At 50.5% G+C, this 24,148-nt stretch overlaps 1 protein-coding gene across 1 annotated transcript; it reads left to right on the top strand.

Annotated features, from left to right (window-relative positions):
* The first annotated feature begins 8,941 nt into the window (after window positions 1-8,941).
* On the top strand, window positions 8,942-16,700 carry LOC100069985 (CD177 antigen). The gene is made up of 9 exons (XM_023651431.2): window positions 8,942-9,094; window positions 9,169-9,312; window positions 9,583-9,768; window positions 10,036-10,155; window positions 10,355-10,471; window positions 14,662-14,823; window positions 15,518-15,703; window positions 15,842-15,976; window positions 16,233-16,700. The coding sequence occupies exons 1-9, from the start codon at window positions 9,043-9,045 to the stop codon at window positions 16,499-16,501; spliced, it is 1,371 nt and encodes a 456-aa protein (XP_023507199.1). The 5' UTR covers window positions 8,942-9,042; the 3' UTR covers window positions 16,502-16,700.
* The last annotated feature ends 7,448 nt before the right edge of the window (window positions 16,701-24,148 follow it).

Below are 24,148 nucleotides of genomic sequence, written 5' to 3'. Positions count from 1 at the left end.
AACACTGTCTGCTTCTTTCTCCAGTTTCAGTCTCTCCCCTTCTCCCTGTGGCTCTGCACTGTGGGTGGCAGAGCTATGAGAATTATGTCAATGGAATCTCCTGGCTTCCAGCTGGGTCCAGTCGAAGGAGACCAAAGAGAGGACATTGAGTGAGGTTGGGGTGTTAATTTCCCAGCTCCTTCCTTACAGGGTCACTGTGGGGCTGGGCAGATTATTCAGCCTGAGTTCAGTTCCTCTCTGGCAGCCCTCTCCATATAGCGTTCTCTCTCTGTCTCTGTCTCTGTCTCTCTTCTGTCATGCAACCTTCCCATGTTCCAGCAGGATGGTAACAGAAACCCAGTGCTATTGGCACCAGAGAACTGCTCTAACCCTTGTGTTTCCTCAACAGGCTCATACTTTTGTCAATTATCTCGTTTTCAATCGCTTCTCAAGTTACTCAGGTGGGATGAGTCTGCTTTTGTGCTGGGTCCTGACTGCTAAGTAGAAGCCTCTTTGGTGGAAGTCCACCTTCACCTCCAAGGTCATGGTGATGCCCACCCTGAAGGCTCTGCTACCATCCATTGCTCCATCCAATGGAGACCTGCATGAGACCAGTGAAGGATGCGCCTGTGATGGGGCATCTCTCTCTGGTTTCTTTTGCTCCTGATGCCAGATCTCTAGGTTCCTGCCCTCCCATCACATAGAGAAATCCTCTCATTGCAGAAAAAGATAGTGTCATTATCATCAGACATATGTGACCACTGCCTGAAAGTTTCTTCTTCTAAAGGGTGAGTTCAGCTGCTCTTGAATCTTCTCATGTAGTGTTATGAAGTGATAAACTGTGTGTGAGATTTGGAAGGGATGGGGAAATACTTAGGATCAAAGGCCATTAGGTCACATGCTCATAAAGAAGGTTGGACTTGGGGATATTAATGGGAGGTTGGGAATTAGAGGTCATGCTATCAGTAGGCCAAAGGCCAGGGCAGCCATGTGGGAAAGTTCCAGTTGCTCTTCCTCGACATCTGATGTTGTCAGTTCCTTTGTTTTTAGCCATCTTAGTTTGCTTTCCTCACACTTTTGTTTAAAGTCTTTCCATTCTCCTGGGGGCTGAGACATTTGAATCACAAAAGCCAAGAGCGGACACCCTTTTCTCTGTTAATACCATATATCCCTTCTCTGAGAGAATAAGCGTTCTAGGGGATGAGCTCTGGGTCCCTGATGACATCATCACTGTGGGAATGGAGATCTAGCTTTCTGAGGGGAGGGGACTGTTACGGGATGAATTGTGCCCCCCAAAATTTGTATGTCGAAGCTCTTCCCCCGAGTGAGAGCCTCAGAATGTAACTGTATTTGTGGGCCTTTACAGAGGTGATTGGGTTAAAATGAAGCCATTAGGATGGACCCTAATCCAGTCTGACTGGTGTCCTTATAAGAAGAGGAGATCTGAACACACAGAGAGACACCAGGGATTTGTGGGCACAGAGGAAAAACCACGTGAGGACACAGGGAGAAGGCAGCCACCTGCAAGCCAAAGAGAGAGGCCTCGAGAGAAACCAAACCCAGTGACACCTCGATCGTGGACTTCCATCCTCCAGAACTGTGGGAGAATAAACATCTTATCGTTTAAGCTGCCAGGTTTCTGGTACTGTTACTGCAGCTCCAGCATGCTAACAGAGGGACCATGGGCGTTGAGATGCCAGTGGGGACAGATGACACCAAGCACCAAATTCCACTCCTGCCCCCACCCCAACACTATTACACAGCCCCTGAGTGACAAGACAGGACTTCAAACTCAGGTCTGCTGGCCTGGTGAGAGGCACTCTATACACACTATTTCTAAACCTCATCACTTGACTTCCCTGCAAGGCAAGAATTGTCACCATTTTTAAATATGGACACTGAGACTTATAAAGGTGAAGTCATTTCCTGAAGGATAGGAGATAATATATAGTGGCCCTTGGGCCAGCTCTGCAGCCCCAAGATCGCAGACTTGAGAATCAACCTAGGGGTCCTTTCTTCCTCAGCACCTGGGGAAGGCTCTTCTTTAACTAAACTTTCATTTTCAAGATGAAGATTAGCCCTGAGCTGACATCTGCCACCAATCCTCCTCTTTTTGTGAGGATATTGGCCCTAAGCTAACATCCGTGCCCATGTTCCTCTATTTTATATGTGGGATACCTGCCACAGTGCGGCTTGATAAGCTGTAGGTAGGTCCACGCCAGGGATCTGAACCAGTGGAGCCTGGGCTACGGGGGCAGATCATGTGCACTTAACTGCTGCACTACCAGCTGGCCCTCTTCTTTAATTTTAGAAGACCTCCCAGACAGGTAGTCCCAGTGGGTTCTAAAACACAACTTTTATGAGGAGGAATGCAATATGATTAGGGGACCACTCTTCCAAGGCTGTGCCTTTTCTGTCCAGAGCTGTGGGCAGGAAAATCTGCAGATAGACCCCCACCTCTCTATCCCTACCTTCCCCCCTTTTTTTGAGGAGGATTAGCCCTGAGCTAACATCTGCTGCCAATCCTCCTCTTTATGCTGAGGAAGATTGGCCCTGAGCTGACATCTGTGCTCACATTCCTCTACTTTATATGTGGGACTCCTGCTACAGCATGACTTGACAAGCAGTGCATGGGTCTGCATCCGGGATCCAAACCGGCAAACCCTGGGCCGCCAAAGTGGAATGTACAAACTTAACTGCTGCACCACCAGGCCGGCCCCTCTCCCTTCCCATTCCTCCTTCCCCTCCCCAACTCCATTTTCACGGGACTCATATCAAGGACCCAGGAACCCTCATTCTTATTCTAAGGTCTCTCTCTGATCCCCACTACTCCCTTTTCTCTCACTTCTACCCCTGGCCGCCATATTTACCATGTGTTGCTAAAAACACCATAGATATTGGTAAAAGCTTAACTGGTGTACCTTTCAAAGTTTCATCATGAAAACAGAAACCCCTCTAGGTATTTCTATCAGAAAGGTCTTTAACATAGGGAATTAGGTGCTTTTAAAACAATTGAAAGGTTGGAGAAATGGAGGTTAGGGAGTTGTCACTGACGTCTGATTTCAAGGTCACACTGCCACAGCCCCCACCCAGAAGTAAAGAAACACCTGCCTCTTCCCATAAAGCTTGTGTCTGCCACACATCAGCCAACCCAATAGCAGAAATAGTTGCTTCCGTCTCCCTCCCACCTTCTGAATCTCACACAAGTGTGTCTCAGAATTTAAATTTGATGTGGAAACTCATTTGTTGGGAGGTGAAAAAAAAGGTAGTATTGGCCTTTCGGTTCTTCTGATATGGGGGGGAATATAGATGCCAAGTGCCAACTGACAACATATTGCATGACTGGGTCCAAATCCCAGCTCTCCCATTTGCAGGTTGTGTGACTCTGGGCAAGCGACCCCACCTCACGAAGGCTCAGTTTCCTCATGTGATTTCACAGAAAGATCTTTGGTCTTTGTCCTTCTTCCTGGCTCAGAGCTCCTAAAACCGTTAGAATTTTCTGACTGATAAGGGTGATAGGAGTGTCTTTTGTTCTAATGAGGTAAGTGTTGATGGGCTTACCATGGGGGCTGGCAACCAAAAAGACCAAGTCTTGATTGGATCCTTGGAACTTTCAGCCCCACCTCTCAGCCTCTGGGGAAGGGAGAGTGGCTAGAGATTGAATTAATCACCAATGGCCAGTGATTTAGCCAATCAAGCCTAGGTAACGAGACTTCTAGAGAAACCCCTATCTGACAGGGTTCACAGAGCTTCCATGTTGGGAAACAAATCAAGATGCTGGGAGAGTGGCATGACTGGGAGGAGGGGGCGCCATGGAAGCTCCATGCCCCTTCTCCTGTACTGTGCCCCATGCCTCTCTTCCATTTGGCTCTTCCTGAGTTGTGTCCTCACAATAAACCAGTCATAGTAAGTAAAACCCTTTCCTGAGATCTGTGAGTCATTCGAGAGAATGATAAAACCTGAGGGGGACTGTGGGAACCCCCTAATTTGTAGTCAGGTAGGCGGACATGTGGGTGGCCTGGGCGCCCCATTTGTAACTGGCATTTGAAATGGAGCAGTCTTGCAGGTCTGAGCCTTCAACCTGGAGGTCTGCACCGACTCCAGGTAGCTAGTGTCAGAACTGAATTGAATTGTCGGACACTCAGTTGCAGAATGGTTGTTGGAAGAAAACACCCTTTCATCTCATGTGAAACATGACCAGGCAGGTGTGATGCTAGAAGTGATTATGATAATGTGCGTGATCTGCACATAGCAGGTGCTCAGGGAGTTTCAGAAGACTTTCTTTCCACTCTCCTCTCTCCTAAGACCTCTCACACCTTGACAGGTACCCTTCACCCCGTTTCCTTCTCTCTGTTCTCAGAGAGATAGGCCTTAGGCAGTGATTCTCATCCCAGGAGCAGCAGAGGGAGCAGCCTGTAGATCTATACATATCACCCAGGCAATTTTAGGTTTACCTCAATTTACTTCCACAAGCACACATAGCATGAATACTCGATGGAGATTCTGATGTGGTTTACCAAAAAAAAAAAGTTTATCAGGGCCCCAGAGTCTTGGTAATTTTGTGTGTCTCTGTATTTTCTTAGTCAGTAAGAGATATTGTGTATGGGGTTCCAGGAAACACTCTGATTGTCCATGCCTAGTTTATTTGTTGATTCCCAAAAAAGTGTAATGGGTACCAGGCACTGTCCTGGGCCTGAGGGACAGCAGTGAACCAGAGAGACAAAACGGACTTGACTGCTGACATCCAACTATGACTTGACAGCTAATATCCAAAAGGCATTTCAAGATGCCCTCAGATTCTTGATCCCAAGCCAAATTTCTGATCTCAGTTTGCTGCCCCAGACTCTTTGCCCATCTCGGGAGGGGCCACCTTGGAGTTTTCCCAGCTCCTCTCTTGTTCTCACACCCCACAACCAACCCTTCAGCAAATCCTCTGGACTCCACTTTCAGAACAGATCCAGAGACTGATTCCTTCCCACATGGTCGGGCCACTGCCACCTCTCACTTGGATTACTGCAGTCACCTCCTCACCGGGCTCCCTGCGCTCAACCCAGCAACCACAGGCATCCTGACAGAACACGCATCACTCACGTCCCTCCTCTGCTCTGAACCCTCAGTGGCTTCCCAGCTCACTCAGAATAAAGCCACAGTCCTGGCCACAAGGACGGGAGGCCCTCACCATCCAGCCCCTCTCTCTCTGACTTCATCTGCTCTCATCTCTCCCTCTCTCTGCTCCAGCTGGGCCTCCTCCTTGCTGCTCAGATGCCCACAGAGACCCAGAGCTAGTTCCTTCACTTCCTTGATGGCTTTGCTTAAATGTTGCCTTTTCAGAGAGGATTTCCCTGAACACCATCTTTTAAAGAAAAAGGAAGAAAAAAGGCCACTCCAAGCATGCCTTATTTCATTCTAACATATCATTGTTGTTGTTGTTTGCTTTATTGTGTGACTACCCCCTAGCACATCAGGTCTACGAGGACTCGGAGTCTTGCATGTGGCTCCAAGGTCACCTTGGACTCAACATAGATGGAGGAAGGAGAAGGCACTCCTGCTTCTCAACCACTCAGGCTCAGAAGTGACACCAATCATTTCTGCCTGCATTTCATTGGTAGGAGTTAGTCATATGGTCCAAAAGAGGCAAGGGGGTGCTGGGAAATGTAGTCCCTAGTTGGGCAGTTTCCACCCACTTTCCATCGGTGGGAGCTAGTCACGTGCTTCACCTAGAGGCAAGGGTTGCTGGGAAATGTAGTCGCTGGCTGGGCAGTCTCCCCTTGTAACATCTCTACACCCTGAAGGGTGCATGGATCTTTGGTGGGCAGTCATCTCTGCCACATTGTGTGACCTTGGGCAAGTTACTTAACTCCTCTGGGGCTCAGTTTCTTTACCGAAAATATAGGACTATAAATAGGACCTCCCTCATAGTTGTGGTCATGATTTAGTGAGTTGAAACATACACAGTGCTTAGACTAGGGCTTGGAACAGAGTCGGGGCTCATCATGTTCTTGATTTTTATTGTTTGTTGAGAATCGACTTTGGGTTATATCCCTCAATCCTTACCACGACCACAGGGTGCACATATCCATCACACCTACTTTACAGAAGAGGACGATGAAGCTTGGAGAGGGGACATCAGTGACCCAAGGCTACACAATCAGGAAGCAGCAGAATCAGCCCGGTAGCAGACAGTGTGTCACACCGGGGACTATCAGACTTGTTGCTAAACAGTCCCACCCCTAGCCTCTGCATTTCCCTCTTGCAAGATGCAGGACCCCCAGGAAGGTTGCCTTAATATCCTGACTTAGTGTTGCATTGCTGGCCCTGCCAGCCTTTCCAATCTCATCTCCTATCACTCTCCATCTCCCCCACCACCACCCAGCCACCTGCTATCTCCCTAATCCTCACGTAAGCCACGCACGGTCCCACCTCAGGGCCTTTGCACCTGCTCTTCCCTCTGCCTGGAATGCTCTTTCTGCGTGTCTTTCCATGGATGGCTCTTTCTTCTCATTCTGCTCTTGCCTCAAATGTCACCTCCTCAGGGAGGCCCTCCCTGAGCCCAGCTCAGTCACTTCTTTTCGCATTACCTAGTTTCCCCTCTCTGCAGAGAAGCCAGAACCATCTAATATTTTAGTGTGTTCATGTATTTGTTAGGGTCTGTCTCCCTCACTAAGCTGCAAGCTCAACACAAGGAATAGCCTCATTCTTTTTGCTCTTCCTATATCCCCAGTAACTGGAACTGTGCCTGGCATGAAGTCCAGCCTTGGAAAAGTAAGACTAACACAAGACATTTAACTGACTACCTATGACTCTATGTACCTCTTTGCCCACCCTTCTTTCCCTACTTCCTCCAGGGACACTGTTTGAGGGCACACACAACTCCAAAGGGCACCACTCCGGACGGCATCAATGTGCCCTGTTGGGAAAGGACGGTGTTTGTACAGTGCACAACCTATACAAACGTAGTGATGCTTCTGTTGCCATATTTCCCTCTCCATTCATTCGTTCAGTAAATATTTATTAAGTACATATGGTCTACCACAGTAGTGGTGTAGATGCAGTGGGAGATGAGAGAAACATGTTTCCGCCTAGGTGGCAAAGTTTAAACTTGCAAACACAAATAAAACAGAACACGTCAAAGTGTCAAAACTAAATATGCAACTGGGAAGCACATAGTCATTGCTCTTTCTTCTCTATATTTTTCTCATCCTCTCCTTTCTCCCTTTCCTCTCTCCTTATCAGATGCCCACATTGAGGCTCTGCAGTCACTGACAGATACTCCTCATTCTTTCCTGTCTCTCTCCTACCCAGTGTGCTAGAGCTGTTTGGCACAGGCTCGCAAAAGCCAATTGTTAAATATTTAGGAATATTGGGAGCTGGTTGTCAAACCCTTGGTAGCTTAAAATCAGTGTTAAGATTTTAACTTAACAATTAAAAGAAGTGTTAGAAGCAATTACACCACATAAATGGGCCAACAGTATAAGGCGGCGTATGTTGAGGCTGTTTTTCTGAAAAGCTGGTGTAGGGGAGGAAGACATTTCCTCCTCCCAAATGGGGGTTCGTCTGGCTGGAGAATGAATTAAATTCGCATGAGACAGAATAGCAAGAGAAAATTAAACAAAGCTTTTGAGGAACCATGGCCCGGGGCCTTTCTTCCCGAAGGAAGAAAGGGCACCGAAGAAGTGGGGTGCACAGAGTGGTTATATACCCCCAAACAGGGTGTTTCACATGTGATTGAAATGTCCCTCCCACAATAGTCACAAGATTGCCCCGTCGGCACAGCGCTTGATGGACACAGCAGGTAGTGGTCTGCTGTCTCAGAGGGCGTAGCCAGAGGCAAATCGATTGTCTGGAGCTGGGCGGTCACAGGTGAGCACAGCAATCAGTTCCTAGCCTAAGGAAAGATGCTTAATCCTTAAGAAATGCCAACGTTGGGAGGGGGAGGGAAGTCAGTTACAGGAGGTTACCAGACTAGCACAATAAAATGCAGATTTAAGTCCTTGCCTTTGGTATTGCTTAAGAGTTTTTAGAGAGAAGGTCATCTCCTTTCTTCTTCCTGGTACAGAGAGGGAGGCACCCTTTACAGATAGAGATTTACCCCACAAATGTAAACGTGTCCTAACAAAGGGCAAGTTCCATTCCTCAGAGCCTCCTTGCCTGTCCCAGTTTATCAAAATGAATCAGCCTCAAATAATCCTGATGCCAAAAGGACATGTCTTGGGGTGGCCAATTCCAGGTCCCCACACTGGTTTTCCAGAACACCACTGCTCCCATCTGTTTCTGGCAAAGAAACTTGGCTTTGTCAAAGAATACCTAATTCCTTCATAGATATTCAGTCTCCTCCACCAGCCCCGCCCCCTGTCATACTTCAGCTCCCTCCCGGGTGGTGGGAAGTGGAAACTCTATGGGCCGTGTTGTGCTGGAGGAGAGAGGACAGGAGAAGAAGAAAAGCATGAGGAAAGCTTATGAAAAAGGGAATAGAAAGGAAAGCAATGTAGGAAGGAAAGAGAAAGAAAAGAGAAGTAGGAATCCATGAGGGCAGAGGTTAGGATAGAGAAAATGTGGGGACCTGCCAATACCCACCACACAATGTCCTCACAGGCAGTTGGGCCATTTCCCCACCTGGGACCTGAAGTTGGCCAGGTTGCCATGAAGATGAAGAAACCGCAACACAAACTACCCTGAAACACGGTGGGGGTGGGGACACAGATAGCTGGGCTCAGGAGGGCTGGATCAGTGGTCCTGGGGGCCAGGATGCCTCAGATTCTAACTGTTGAGGGGGTTGGGGGCCTGTATCCTGGGTGTGAGGGAGGAGGGGGCTGGGGGCCTAGACCCCTGATCTGAGGGAGGAGGGACAACCCAGATTTCTCAGTCCCTGATCTGAGGGAGGAGGGAGGACCCAGATTTCTCAGCCTTTAAGCCATTGAGATTCAGAGGGTGTGCCCAGGCCTCCTTTAGCAAGGCCCTCCCCTCCCCACCCCTTTCCTGAACTGCCTGGGATGGGGTGAGATATAAAAAGTGTCGGTTTCCTGATAGAAAGAGCAGGAGCAAGAGAGTCCAGCTGCCCTGATCATGAACCCTGCCCTGCTGCTGGCCCTCCTGGGCATCGCCCTCATGCTGCCCCGTGAGTGAGGACGCCAACCTGGGGTGGACTTCCCTGGAGGATGGGCTGAGATGGATTTGCTCTTCCCATTTCAGGAGTGCAGGCCCTGACCTGTCAGTCAGGGACAGGTGAGGCTGTGATGAATGTATCGGGTATGCCCCTCCACTGGACGGTGACGAATCAGCAAGTCTGTGAGGATGGCTGGGGTTGCCAAGACACGCTGCTGCTCACTGAGAATGGTGAGAAAAGCCCCGTAGGCCCCAAGCCTGGCTCCCACCCTCTCCTGTGTAGAGACATCCCTCCCCGCACCCAGCCCTCCCTGCATTCCCTATGGGAACTCAGAGGACCCCTCCCCTCCTACCAGGAGCTGTCCCCTCCCCAGCAGGGGCAAAGTCTTGGGTGCCCAGTCACCATCTGTCCAGTCTCCCACCCCAGGCCACGATATAGACCGTCTCTCTAAGACCCGGAGTCCTGACCCCACCACGGCCTCCCTCCCTCTCTTGGTCCAGGACCCCATGTGAACCTGGTGGTCAGCAAGGGCTGCACCCCGGAGGCAGATCACGAGGCCCGTGTCACCCAGCACAGGGCAGGCCCCGGCCTCTCCATCGTCTCCTACACCCACGTGTGCCGCAACGAGGACTTATGCAACAATGTCCCCAACACCCTCCCTCTCTGGGACTCATTGCCCCCAACAGGTGCCTGAGGGAGGAGGGGGAGGAGGAGGAGGGAAAAGTGAGTGTGGGGAGGAGGGGAGCGACAGGGCTGAGGGGGTGAGGTTAGCACAGAGGGACAGTCCCTAATTCCCTGCACCCCAGGCCTGCATGACAGGAGCCCGAGGAGGGCACGTTTTGGGGGAGACTGGGGAGATTGATTTCTGGGGCAAGCAAAAGCAGGGTGGAGACAAAACCCCTGATCTGAAGGCAGAACTCTCTCTTCCTCTCTCTCCGTCTCTCACCTCCCAGTCCCGGGGTCCATGCGGTGCCCAGTCTGCTTGTCCACAGAAGGCTGTGCATCTGCAACAGAGCTGACCTGCCCTGCTGGGGACACACATTGCTACAACGGGATCCTCCTGATCAGCGGAGGTGAGGCGGGACATCGGGGTCCCTGGGGGCACTGAAGGGGAGGTCTGAGGGCCGGGATCTGGGTCTCTGGGAGGGAGGGTAGCTGAGGGCTGGGACCTGGAGGAGGGTGGGCCTGGCTACGTGGAGCTGCGCCTCCCCTGAAGGTTGCGTGGTCCCACTGGGAGCATCTCCCTCTCTCCCTCTCTCCTCCTTTCGACAGGGGGCATCGCCACCAATCTGAGAGTGCAGGGGTGCACGTCTCAAGCAGGCTGCAACCTGCTTAATAACACTCAAAAAATTGGGGCCCTGACTGTGCGTGAGTCCTGCAACCCTGAAGGTGAGTCCCTTGTGCGGGAGACGAGGCCGTGCCCTGCACTGCAGCCTTGGGGCACGGTGACACTTGTGAAAGTGGGACACCCGAACACATCCCACGAAAGCCAGCACCCGCAAGTAATTTAGGAGTTTGCTCCTCACTCAGGGTGTGCAAAGGGAGGGATTCTCCTGGTAGGCACTTCGATGGGGGTGCCACTAAGAGGTGTCCAGTTGCAGGGGAGAGAGAGGGCACATGGTCCAGGCGACAGATATTCAGGGCTGGAACCCACCGCTGGATGTTTTAATTGATGATCAGGTTTGGGCCGATTAAGTCAGGGTGGCCTGTCCAGGCGGGAGGGGAACCCCAGAGCAGAGAGGAAGGTCAGAGGGGTGGAGAGGGTGGCTGCTGTGCATTCCACTTTCTCCATCAAGTGCGGAAGTGAGGACAGGAGCGCCCACTGGTTTTCATGCTGGGAGTGACTCACTGCTTCCAATTCCATTCTCCACACCCCTGGCCTAGGGTAACCCTGGGTCTCCCACTTCTCCTCGATCACCTCACCCCACTCACACCCACCCCACCCATGGTCCTGGAGCACCCCAGCAGCCCTGCTGCCTAGGGAAGAAGACCAGAGAACACTGAGGGTGCTCCCAGTGTGACAGGGCAAGCAAGAGCCAAATGGGGACACTGGGGGGGTCCCCACTTCCTCACGGAAACCACACATGGGGTAGACTGAAAGTGGCCTGGAGTGTCTCCATGGGAATGGCCGCTGCATGCAGGGAGGGGTCAAGGGACTTCAGAGAGGGAAGAAGTGCCGTCCCAGTCTGAGCCTCAGTTTCCTTGTCTGCCCATGGCACCCTGACCCTACAACTTTAAGAAAAGAGCTGAGTGAGTTCAGCAAACTTTCCTCTTTGTGCTTCGATGCCTCTGGCTGGACTGGGGGCCTGAGGACATGGCCTGGACGTCACTGACCGGAGAGTTCCAGACGTGGACAGCACAAGAGCTAGCTCAGGATGGGTGCCCGGGATTTATTTGCAAGTGAGTTCATGCAGGATTCAAGGTCTCCCATGGAGACCCCAGAGGACTCAGACCCCATCCCTGCTCAGGACTAGGAAGGGAGACGTCACGGAGCAGATGGTCACAGGGCTGTGTGGGAGGGGGTCTGGGAAGCTCAGAGGAGGGAAAATACTTATCTCCTGGGGGTGGGTATCAAGGAGGCCTGCTCAGAGGAGGTGATCTGTGAGCTGTGTTTTAAAGATGAGCTCTAACTTATTTGAAGAAGAGGAAAAGGACAGGAGCAGGCAGAGGGAAGAGCATGTGCAAAGGCCTGGAGGTGGGCTGAGGCTGCAGTTTTCAGGAAGTCGTCCTTGGCTCTGCCTGAGATGGCTCATCAAGAGGGCAGGGTACAGCCGGGCCTCGGGTGATTACAAGTTTTCCAGGTAGACGAGGTGGGTGTGGGCGATGAAGGGAGAGCCATTCCAAGCAGAAGGAAGAGCTCAGGCAAGGCCAGGGAGCCAGGAAACGACCTGGCGTATCTTGGGAATGGATATTGGTGGGGGACCAGAAAGGTGGGTAGGGGCCTGGTCATGTCCCCACAAGGCCAGGCTGAGGAGTTGGCTTTTCTCCTGAGGGCAGGGGAGCCACAGAAGGGGGTTGAGCAGGGAGGGGCAGAGTCTGAGTCTCTCCTTCTGATTAATGCTGGTTTAGTTTTCCGGCCCTCATCGCTGGGACCAGCTGACATTCGTAATCCAGAAGGTGTTTCAGAAACAGTTCAGACAGAATGCACGCTACACACACACATACAACACACACACACCATGCCACATACACACCACACATCCCATACCACACACACATCTCCTTACACCTCACATGTACCACACACCATAAACCTTACACACTATACAGACCACCCACCTCACACGCTACATACAAACAAAACACAGACACACAGAACACACATCATGCCACTCCCTCACAACAAACACATACCACATACATCACACGCACAGTGTCACTACACACACACAGACACACCCCAAACATCATGTACCATACACACACACTACACTCACCATACAAACATGCCATACACATATAACACACTGCAGACAACCCCTACACACCACACACATACTACACCCCCACACACATACCTTACACGTACACTACACACACCACACACATGTCACATGAAACACAGCTTTTATGCCACGAATGAATGTTCCTATCACAATCCATGTTTGGTTAGCTTTCGACATTGGAGCCAGATCTCTTGGAGGATGTGTTTGGCTTCCCTGGTTCTGTTCAGTTCAGCAGTTTAGCAAGTATTTCCTGACCATCGGCAGGACCAGGCATCAGAAGCTGAGTAGGACAAGAGGTCAGGGAATATATGGAGGACAGAAGGGCATTCCTGGAGCCAGAGCAGCCCCTGAGAAGGCATGGGGGTGGCAGAGGGCTGGGCCAAGAGCACAGGCTGCCCAAGGTGGGCCACAGCAGGACCCCAAGCTGAGGAAGAACAAAAGGGTTGGAACGTGAAGGGCCTTGACCTCCCCTAAGCAACTGGGCGGTGGTCCCAGGGAAAAGGGTGGGGCGGCCCAGTCAGGAGAGCACAGCAGATAAAGAGCTTAATGTCTGAATCAGAGAGATGTTGGCTCCCTGTCTGGGCTCTGCCACTGAACCAGCTATTGAGGGTCAACACCTCTTTGAGCCTTTTTCAAGCAATTCAGGAAGGAGGAGACAATTCCAGAGAGCCAGGAGCAAGGGAGTATATGTAAAGGCCCTGGGGTGGCCATATGCCTGCTGTGTGTTCAAGGAGGAGCCTAGAGACCAGTGTGGCTCCAACAATGTGATCAAGGCAGAGCAGAGCAGGACAGAGAGACAGAGAGAGGGGGAGGCCAGATCACCTAGAGCCTTTGGGGCCAATTTAAGGACTTAGAATTCGATTCTCACTGGGATGGGATTCAGACCACCTATGGAGGGTCTGAGCAGAGGAGAGACAGGAATTAACTTACCTTTATGGTGATCCTTCTGGTTGATGGGTGAAGAATAGAGTGAGGGATATGTGGGAGTGGGGGAGGGGACCCCCATGGACACCCAGGAGGAAGCAGGTGAGAGCCAGGGTCGTCTTGGAAGCAGTAGAGGTGGCGAGACCTGGTCAGGTTCTGGGGGTATCTTGCAGCTTAAGACAACAGGATTTCCTGATGGGCACAACACAGGGTGTCAGAGGGAGGGGATGGTCAGGAATGACTTGAGCAACTGCTGGAAGGAGCCACCATTGACCAAGGTGGGGCAGATGGGGATGGGGAGAGCAGAGCAAGGCTGGGAGGAAGGCAGCAGAAGCTGCGATTTTGTTTTCTGTGATGAAATGAGTGGTCCTCCTTCGTGGGGCTGTCCTGAAGATTACCTATGTTTATGGATGTTGCGTCATCAGCCCGGGAGTTTCTGCCTCAAGGGACAACTCACTGTGATGGCCTTGAGAGAAGATCTGGGCTCAGGGTTTTCACACTAGACTCCTGAGGGCCACAGGATCCGAGGTAGCCAAGCACGGTCATTGATTCCTGTCTTCCCCATCGCTCACCCCAAGGGGCCACAACGCCTGAGTTCTGAGTCCCCTGACTGGTGGTGGGCCCTCGAGCAAGCTACTGAACAACTCCTCTGCCTCTGTTTCCCATCTTGAAATGGGGTGATGATGATAGCACTACCTACTTTGGGGGTTGCTGTGGGGAAATAAAATGATCAAAACACATATCCTCGTCAGCTAGTGTCAGGGGGCTAATCCAGGGAGCAATCAGGACAGCCAGGCTCGTAGTAAGTGCTCAGTGCACGGCAGGCCTTTGCGTCTTTTTGTTTAGAACATGTGGCTCCTCAGTGAAAAGAAATACATGGTGTCACACTATGCTCCTCATTATCTGGATGAGGACCTTGAGGCCGAGAGAGGACAGTGGAAATTGGGTCAGGCTCAGGAGGAGCCCTCCATCTCCCTCACTCCCAAGGGAGGAGTTGCCTTTCTCCAGGAGATTGGAAGAGGTCCCTGCAGGAGTTTGAGCAAAAACAAGACAAAGAAAGGAGGTAGGGCTCAGACTTCCAAGGTCCCTTCAAAATCTGATTTTGAAGGACTCTGTGGCCAGGTCACCTGGAGTGTGACTCAGGAATGTGATCACCTCCAAGCCTGGGACCTGGAGGGACAGACACGGCTGTTTCCCTGGCTTTCCCAGACCCTGCTTCATCCAACCAAGCTGTCCTGACCTGTCAACGGGGACTGATGTTGAAGTTGCAGCGAAACTCGGCTCAGACACCCGTTGAATGGACCGCGATTGGGTCCCAGACGTGTGAGGCTGGAGAGATGTGTCAGGAGACGCTTCTGCTGGTAGACATAGGTGCGTGGGCTGTGCAAGAGGTATGGCCCCTGCTTTGGGTCCCAGGCTTCCCCGCCCTGGATTCTGTCCCTGCTTTCCTGCCCAGTTCCCTTCACACCTGGAGCTCTAAACCCAACTCTTCTTCTTTCTGTGCCTTGTTTTCCCCTTCTGAAAACTGGGAGCAATAATACTACCTACCTTGCTGGGTGGTCGTGTGGATAGACTCGATAGTCCATGCAAAGGGCTGAGAGTAGAGCTGGCACAGGGGGACCCATAGGCTTCATTCAAGGTTTATGGAGCATCTGCTGTGTGCCAGGCACCCTAGATCCCACTGCACCTGCCTTTGTGCAGCTTTATGAGCCGGGGGAAACAGAAAAATGGCCAAAAACAGAGAGCAAGATACGGTGTGGAGATAAGAGCTATGGAGCGAAATCCCACAGGGATAGGAGAGAGAGAGAGTGAGGGGAAGGTTGCACGGTGATAATGGGTACTCAGGGGAGGCTCTGCTGCGAAGGTGACGTTGGCACAAGAACTGAGAGCTGGCAGCGCTGGAGGAGGACCCAGCCTCTGGCCCCCCCACTGTCTTCCCCACATTCCAGGTGACCTGTGCTGTTGTTTGTGCTCAGGGAACCTGCACTCACCCTCTGCCTGCTGAGCTCCTGCCTCCCTTGGGGCCTCCCTTCCTCAGCCCGGCTCTCACTGTCTCACCCCTCAGGACACAGATCACTCATAGTGGGGAGCAAGGGCTGCAGCAAGATCAGGACACATGAATCCCCGACTGTCACCGTCCACTCGGGGCCCCCCGGAATGCTCGTCGCCTCCTACGCCCGGTTCTGCTCCTCCAGCGGGTGCAACAGGGCCGACAGCAGCAGTGTCCTGTTGGATGCCATCCCCCGTCCAGGTGTGGGATCCCAGCATGCTGGGTGGGACCAGGGACACTCAGAGATGGGGGCCCAGAGACAAGGGGCTCCGGGTCACAAAGAAGGTGGCTGCAGGGAGGAGCAGAGCTGTGCACCCCAACCTTCTCTCTGCTCCCCAGCTCCCCCTGTCCCTGGAGATCTGCAATGTCCTGCCTGTGTTGAGTTGTTTGGATCCTGCTCACAAAACTCTGATATTGTTACCTGCCCCAAGGGCACCATTCGTTGTTACCGTGGTTCCATAAATCTCAAGGGAGGTGAGTACTGATGGTCTCAAGGATGACGGGATTAGGATCTGGATTCACTGGTCCTGAGGTTGGAGGTGGCCTGAGTTCCTGACTCACGGGTTTGGGGGTGGGAGGTTGAGGACCCCGATGTCCAGGTCTAGGGGAGGAGGGACGAAGAGGCTGATCTCCTGGTCTGACCAGGGAGAGGGCGCATCTGGGATTCCTGGGTCTTAGGAATTTCAGTGGGCTGTACTTTGAGTTCTCTGATTTAATCTTCATCCTCTAGGTGGGCTGTCCTCCTCATTGAACCTGCAGGGCTGCATGGCCCAACCTTCCAGATATCTGTTGAACCATATCCGCAATATTGGGGTCTTCTCCGTGATGGAGAACTCTGGGTATGAGAATGAGGATGGCCCTTTTCTCCAAGCTGGAGCTGCCCCTACCTCCTACACGGCTTTGGTGGTGGTGCTGGGGCTATCCTTAGCCCTTTCGAGTGGGGTGCCCTCCCTGCTGACCCCATTTCCCCTTGATTCTTTGCCCCTCCTAACCCCCTAAACCCAACCCTCCCTCTGACCTCATAACCCAACACTGGATTATTTTCCCATCCTCTCCATGAATTATCATCCACACACACTTTGTGGCCTGATGACACATATGGAAGGGCCTGGGAGCAGCTGGACTCGCCCTGTGGGAGAGTTGACATTCAAGCAGTGGCCACATGTGTCTGATAATAAAGACATCGTCCTTTCCCCCAGTGCTGGGGTTTCTCTATGTGAGGGGAGGGGAGGGCAGGACACCCAGAAATCTGGCACAGGGGAGGAGAGGAATCTGTGGGAGATTCCCCATCTCAGGTCCATCCTTCACTGGTCTGGTACACGTCTCCATTCCAGCTTGGGTGGCAGCAGAGACTTTAGGGTGCGGCCAACAAAGCTATTTGGACATCACCATGACTTGGGAGGTGAAGATGGACTTCACCCAATGGGGCTTCTACTTAGCATTCAGGGACCCAGCACAAACAGAGGGCTCACCCCACGTGAATATCTTGACATAAGGGTTTGCTTGAAGTAGAGAAACAAGTGGGTTTGCACAGTTTCCTGAGGCTGATATCCTTGGGTCTGTTATCATCCAGGCCTGAAAGGCTGAGAAGAGGTTATTACCATTGCTAGAGTCTGGAGGGAGGGATGGGAGAGGTTTAGAGAGACCTGCCTGACAGGAGCTCTGATCTCAGGCTGAATAATCCATCCAGCCCACAGTGACACTACAGGAGGGGAGCTAGGGAGTTAATACCCCAACCTGACTCAGTGTCCTCCCTCTGGTCTCCTGTTGGGGCTCCCCATTGACTGAACGCAGGAGGAAGCCAGGAGAGCCCATTGATGCAGTTCTCATAGCTCTGCCACCCACGGTGCAGGGCAGGGGGGAGAAGAGGAGAGAGTGAATCTGGAGAAGGAAACAGAAAGTGTTCAGCACAGCCCACCCTTTTCCTCCCCAGTATCCACCCTTTTCCTTTGTCCAGGTGAAAATCAGAGTCCTCAATATTGAAGGCACACAATTCCCATCTGTTACCTAATCATTGTAACGTGATTTGCTAAGGACAATGAGTCAGACCCCCAGAGTGTTTGATGACAAGTTCCTCAAATACCATAATGAGAGGAGAAAATCCTGTAAAACAAATCTGAGGGTCCTGGCTGTGGAGCTGGTGGTAATCAGAGCTGCCTTATTCTACCACCTGTTCCACAGTCCTCACCACCTGCCAACACCTGGTTTAAACAACTGTTGTGTGATGCAAATCTTCATTCTGATGGGAAGAGAGTGTTTGATGGGCTTGTCTTTATTGAATTTCTGCAGTCTTCCTTTGAACAGGGCCACTTGCCAATGAAATAGGAAGATGTACGCACGAACATATCACTTGGCTGCCAGAGTCCTCCTTGACCCAGCAGCCCAACCTCCCTCTGGTAGTCAGGTCCCCTCTGGCAATCAGCGCAGCCACCCTCTTCGCTGCCTGTTGTTTTAGCAGCATGAGGAGCACAAAATGGCCAGGGGGCAGTCACATCTTCCAATTGATTGGAACTATGATGGGATTCCTCACCCACACCAACTCCAAAGTCACAGGGAGCAGAAGCAAAAATCCTTTAAGTGGGCTGTTGGTGTACTAGAGGGAGGGGGCACTCCCTTATCCCCCCTTGTTTCATGACCCCCTGCATTTCAGCTATAGTGGACATGCTGTGATAGACTGGCCACCGGTTTAAGACATACAGCATTTCCTGTTGGATGGAAGGGTACGATCTCTTACCTGGTGCCCTGGTGCCAACATGGGCCGTTCCACATCCCGAAAGGCCAACTGTCTCTGTGTAATGGGGCACCTGGGAAGATCAGTGATCTCCATGAATGTGAGTTGATGGCCTCATTTCCTTTGCCTTAAAATGGCCTCATTGGAAACCATACTTCATAGTGTACCATAGCAATAGAAAACACATTTTCTAAGTTCTCAAATGGCGTGTTGACAGAAGCATTGAGTAGAAGGAGGGTAAATCAGAGACCACAGTTTGTGTCTATCCCTATGAAGATAAATCTCAGTCCCCTCCATGATGGGGCACGTCCTGCGTAGCCCTGCCATAGAATGACACCATAGCAGGTTAGCGTTGGCCTCTACCTCTCTTGGTTTGGGCACTGAGTACAGTCAACAGCCAGGTCAGCCTTGGGGTGAGTGAGCCCACTTGTTGTAACCATGCAGAGCCTCCACCCCTGCCTAAATGGCTACTTTGCACATGGGCACAATGAGCAAGCACTGATGGGGAAAGATGCTGCCTGACGCTGTCCACTACATAGCGAGTTCCTCCTCCTCTCTGCATGCATCTGGCGGGCATTCATGTGGGACGCGAACATCTTCACTCTCTGTGCCCATCCCCAGAGGACCATCCACATATCCTCCCTGTCTTAATTTTATGCTTTTATTGTTTCCAAGTTCTTGACCAGGTGGCTCACCATGGATCCATGCAGAAGTGGGCCTAAGGACATCCTGCCTCCCCCAAGGTGGACCCCTGAGGTTTTGCCACTTGAAGAATGTCCCTATATCACTCTTTCATGAACAGAGTGCTAAGCCAGCAGCCATCCTCTTCTGTCTGGTGCCAGCCTACCATACAGCTCCATCCCTAAACTTGGTCTGTGCTTTCTCTCCTCTGTAAACAGATCACAAAGGATTCCCATGAGCCCATAGTTTAGGTGGAGGAAGCAGCAGGAGGAGCAGTTGCCATGGGCGTCTGAGCCACCTGCTGGGGCTTTCACCTGTGCCCTCCATTCCTGCTTGAGCCTCATCCCACACACACCTTTTCCATGGATGATGGATGCTACTGTGCATGCCCACCATCGTGGTTTGGCAGCTGAGACAGCACCCAGTGCATCATGTACAGCTCAGGTCACAATGCCCTTGGTGTTCACGGCCAGGTGTCTTTGTCAGTTTAGGCTTCTATAACAAAATACCATGATTTATCAACAAGAGAAATTTATTTCTAACAGTTTTGGAGGCTGGAAGTCTGAGATGGGGCACCTGCATGCTAGCTTCCAGTGAGGGCCCTCCTCTGGGCTGCAGACAGCAGACTTCTCACTATAGCTTCACATGGCTAAAAGAGAGTCAACCAGCTCTGGCTTCTTCCCATAAGGATGCTGTGATGTTTAATTTTATGTTCAACTTAACTGGGGATGCTAAGGGATGCCCAGATAGCTGGTAAAGTACTATTTCTGTGTATTCTTTGTATTTCCGGGAGGGTGTTTCCAGAAGAGAACAGCATTTGAACCGGTGGACTGAGTAAAGACGGCCCTCACCAATGGGAATGGGCTGCTTCCAATCCATAGAGGGCCTGAACAGAGCAAAAAGGTGGAGGAAGGAGGAATTTGCTCTCTGCTTGGGCTGGGACTTCCATCTTCTCCTGCCCTTGGACACCGACCCTCTTGTTCTCCGGCCTTCAAACACGGACTGAGAGTCTCACGATTGGCTCCCCTGGTTTCAGGCCTGAGCTTTGGACTGGCACTCCACCACCAGCTTCCCTGACAGCAGATCCTGGCACCTCTTAGCCTCCATAATTGCATGAACCAATTCCTCATAATAAATCTTTCCACACCCCTCTACATATCCTGTTGGTTCTGTTTCTCTGGAGAACTCTGACTAAGACTGGGCACCAACCCTATTCTCAGGGCTCCACCCTCAGGACCTAATTACCTCCCAAAGTTCCCAGCTCCAAAAACCTTCACACTGGGGTTAGGGTGTCAACATATGAATTCTGGAGGAACACAGACACTCAGTCCAGTGTACCAGGCATCAGATTCCACTGGGGCCCAGTGACAAGCCCAGAGTGCTTTCCAAATGTTGGAGTGCTACCCGCAGAAAGAAGCACAAATTTTCTCCAAAACCTGGAGCTCTTCACTGTGGTTCTCTTATCGGAGCTTATAAGATGTTCCATAAAAAAAAGTGCTGGGTTGGAAACATAGACTTTCTTATTGTCATTAATATCTAAGTATAATCACCTAGGAGTTACTTAGAAGAATATTTTAATATTTCAAACGGGAAGATTTTGGTGGGAGGAGGCTAGGGTTAATTTCTAGTATAATTTTTTGTGGTTTCCATGGTTCGTCCTTTTTCTGATTTATGGCTCTTTCCCCCATGACCTGTCTTTTCTGGTCGCCCCTGTTTGGTATTAAACTGTATCCGCATTTATCAGCACAGGATTTGCTTCTTCAGAGCCAGCATGAGGATTAGTCAAGTCTGAGTTCCTCTTACAGCAAGGAAGGTTTTTGCCCAATTGTATTGGCGAAACCAGGTTACAAGAGTCTAAAATCCATTGCAAGCGACTGATCCATTGCAAAAATACCAACTGTCGGCTGCTCCAGAAGAAAAAAGCACTGGAATTGAGATTTCTTTTTGTATTTGCAGACTTTTATTGCTAAACCTGCCAGGCGTCCCTCAGGCTAGTTTTACAGCATTTGACGCAATGCACCACTGTTCTCCTGCAATAACCCCTGTAAGGGTCAATGCAAACTGAGAAAGCAAGAAAAATTGATTTTCCGTGGAGCAAAAAGAGAAAGAGAGCACACTTTCTTGCAGAGCATTTTCTTCAGAAAATGTATAATTATAAATTCTTTCTCTGTCCCTTTGAAATGTATGGAAATCTTTTAAAAATGTAAATAAGCCCCTTGCCAGCCTTACAACCCAGGGATGTCTTTCTCAAGCACAGGAAAGCCATCTCTTTGAAATGCAATCAGCAGGGAAGACAGCACCCTGTCTCCCAGCTTCTGGGAAGGGCAGGAGCCTAACTGAGGTGGACACCTCACTCCTGGGGCAAAACGACCTCCAGTCGTAAAGGGATGAGAAGGTTATTCTTCGTTTGGATAAAGCCAGTTAACTAACACAGATGGTGGCCCCAGTTACCAGATGCATTTAGAATGAACTCAGTGTGACCAATGGTGCCATCAAGTCCTCCTACATGAGGACTCGTATTGTGTATCTTGAGAACACGTGTGTGAGGGGCTGTATCTGCCTGGGTAGATAAGGGGTGAGCTGTCCTTCTGTCTTTGCGGTTTCGTGGCGGATTGCCTGTGGTGCACGTCACATTCTGGTTTAATGCTCATTCAGTAATAAAACTGTTTTTTTTTTTGTCTTGTAGCCGTGTGGAGAGGTTTTCTGGGTTGAAAGGAGGCTTTGCTTTTATTTTTAAACTTTTTTCTTTCTGATTGAATATATTTCACATATAACTGTAAATTTAAGGTGTACAACATGTTAATTGGATCCATTTCCACATTGTAATATTATTATCATTGAAGCGTTACCCAGCACCTCTATCACATTACGTAACTATCTTTCCTTTTTAGTGGTGGGAACAGTTAAGTCCTAGTCTCTTAGCAAGTTTCATGACGATACTACCATATTGTTGTCCATATCCTCTATATGCGCTGTGCATCAGATCTCTAGGGCTTCCTTACTCTCTTTGCAAGTTTGTACCCTTAACCACCATCTATCTTATCCCCCCAACCCCATCCCCTGATAGCCACCATTTTATACTCTGATTTTACGAGTTTGGCCTTTTTCAGATTCCACATATAAGTGATATCATACAGTACTCTCTTTCTCTGTCTGATATCTCACTTAGCGGAATGCGCTCAAGGTCCATGTTGTCCCAAATGGCAGGATGTCCTCCTTTGTCATGGCTGAATAACAGTCCATCATGTACATGTACATCTTCTTTATCCTTTCATCTGCTGATGGACATATAGGTTGTTCTCATATCTTGGCTATTGTGAATAATGCTGCAATAAACACAAGAGTGCATGTATCTCTTCAAAATCCTGTTTTCACTTCCTTTGGGTATATACACGGATGTGAAATTGCTGGATTTGTTTTTAATTATATTCTCCTGACACCGCTGAACTTTTGAATTTCTAAGCCATCATCCTGCTAGCCACTCCTCCTCCTTTTTATGCTGCTTTGCCTAGCCTTTCAATGTGGCTGTTCCCCAGGGTTGGTGCTGGCTCCTCCTTCCTGTCACTGTTCACACCCTCTCCTATCTTCATTCATGGCTTCACTTCCCTTCCTTAAGCTGGTGCCTCTCAAATACCCAGCTCTAGGCAGAGCCTCACTCCTGAACTCCAGGCTCCAATATCCAACTTCTCATTGGACATCTCCACTGGAGTGTCCCACTGGAAACTTGTGATGGACACGGTTCATATTCTGGCTGCCCAGCTTATTTTAAACTCCTTTGCTCTCTTTTGAGAGTTTTCTTCCCTTCTAAGCAAAAGCTGAAAGCTCATTTTCCCAGCATCCCTTGCAGGAATGACACAGACATGGGACCCAGACTTTCCCAATCAGATGCACTCATGCAAGACACAGGATTGTAAGCAAGCAGCACCACAACGCAGAGGGCACATGACACTGATTGTGTGGAGTGAGGACTGGTGATGGTGGTGATGTAGAAGCTTCTGGACTCCAGGGCCAGCCTCAACAGCGCAGTGTATGTTGTGGTTTCTGTGCCCAGCAGTGGGGCAGAAAATTTTGATCAGAGCCGCCTTGTGCCTGTACTTTGGGCCCCATTCTGGGCCATGTGGCCTCCGAGCCTGCTTCCCTGGTCCCTCAGAATTCTCTGATCTGCCTCCAGCGTCCTTCAATCAATTCCTTTTCTGCTTTCACTAGCTGGAGTGAGTTGGGTTGTTTCCTCCCAAATCGGCTCTTGTCCCTGGTTCCCCCTCTTAGGGAAGAGCACCACTGTGCACCCGGTCACCCCACTTTTCTTGCCCTCAACATCCACTGGTCACTCATTCTCAGCCCTTCTGTGTCCTAAGCCTCTCTTTCTTGTGTTTCCTCCTCTCCACCCCTTGGCCACCACCTAAGTTCAGACCACCATCAATTCTTCTTTGGATTTATACAATGACCTCCCCAGCCCCCCCGGTCACTCTGTCTCCACTGGTGCCACCAACCTCCAGTTCATTCTTTTCTCTTTGGCTGAGATGATCGTTCTCAGGTCTGGTTGCCATTCCAGAGTTCCCCAAGTCCACAGGATCCAAACAGCCGAGTGAAGTATACAAGGCTTTGCACCATTTGGCTTTGCGGTCCTCCTCAGCAGGGGCCCTGTTTAACCCCATCCCTCAGTAATTTCCATTTATTTTTTCGACTTAACTTTGTGAATAGGTATTATATTTACATGACCCCAAAATGTGTGTATACTACATGTATAGAAACATGAAAAGTCTCTGTCCCATCCCTATTTGTTATGTATCCAGGTCGCCAATGGTGACCTATGCTATTAGTTACTTACAAAGTTTTCTACAGTTTCTTTATGCAAATCAAATAAGTTTTTTAGGGGGAAGGAGGAATATTGGCCCTGAACTAATATCTGTTGCCAATCTTCCTCCTTTCTTCTTTTTTCTCCCCAAAGCCCCAGTACATATCTGTATATCCTCGTTGTACGTCCTTCTAAGTCTTCTATGTGGGATGCCGCCTCAGCATGGCTTGATGAGTGGTGCGTAGGTCCACGCCCAGGACCTGCACAGACAAACTCCAGGCTGCCCCTGCAGAGTGTGCAAACTTAAACACTATGCCACAGCGTCAGTCCCTCAAATAAGAATTTTCAAACATTGTATTAAAATATACAGAACATGAAAATTAGCCATTTTCACCATTTTTAAGTCCAATGGCCTTAGGTACACTCATATGATTGTGCA

This window comes from Equus caballus, chromosome 10 (assembly GCF_041296265.1).
Source record: "Equus caballus isolate H_3958 breed thoroughbred chromosome 10, TB-T2T, whole genome shotgun sequence".
Classification (NCBI taxonomy): domain Eukaryota; kingdom Metazoa; phylum Chordata; class Mammalia; order Perissodactyla; family Equidae; genus Equus; species Equus caballus.
Note: the sequence above shows the minus strand (reverse complement) of the source record. Positions and strands in the feature narration are given on the sequence as shown.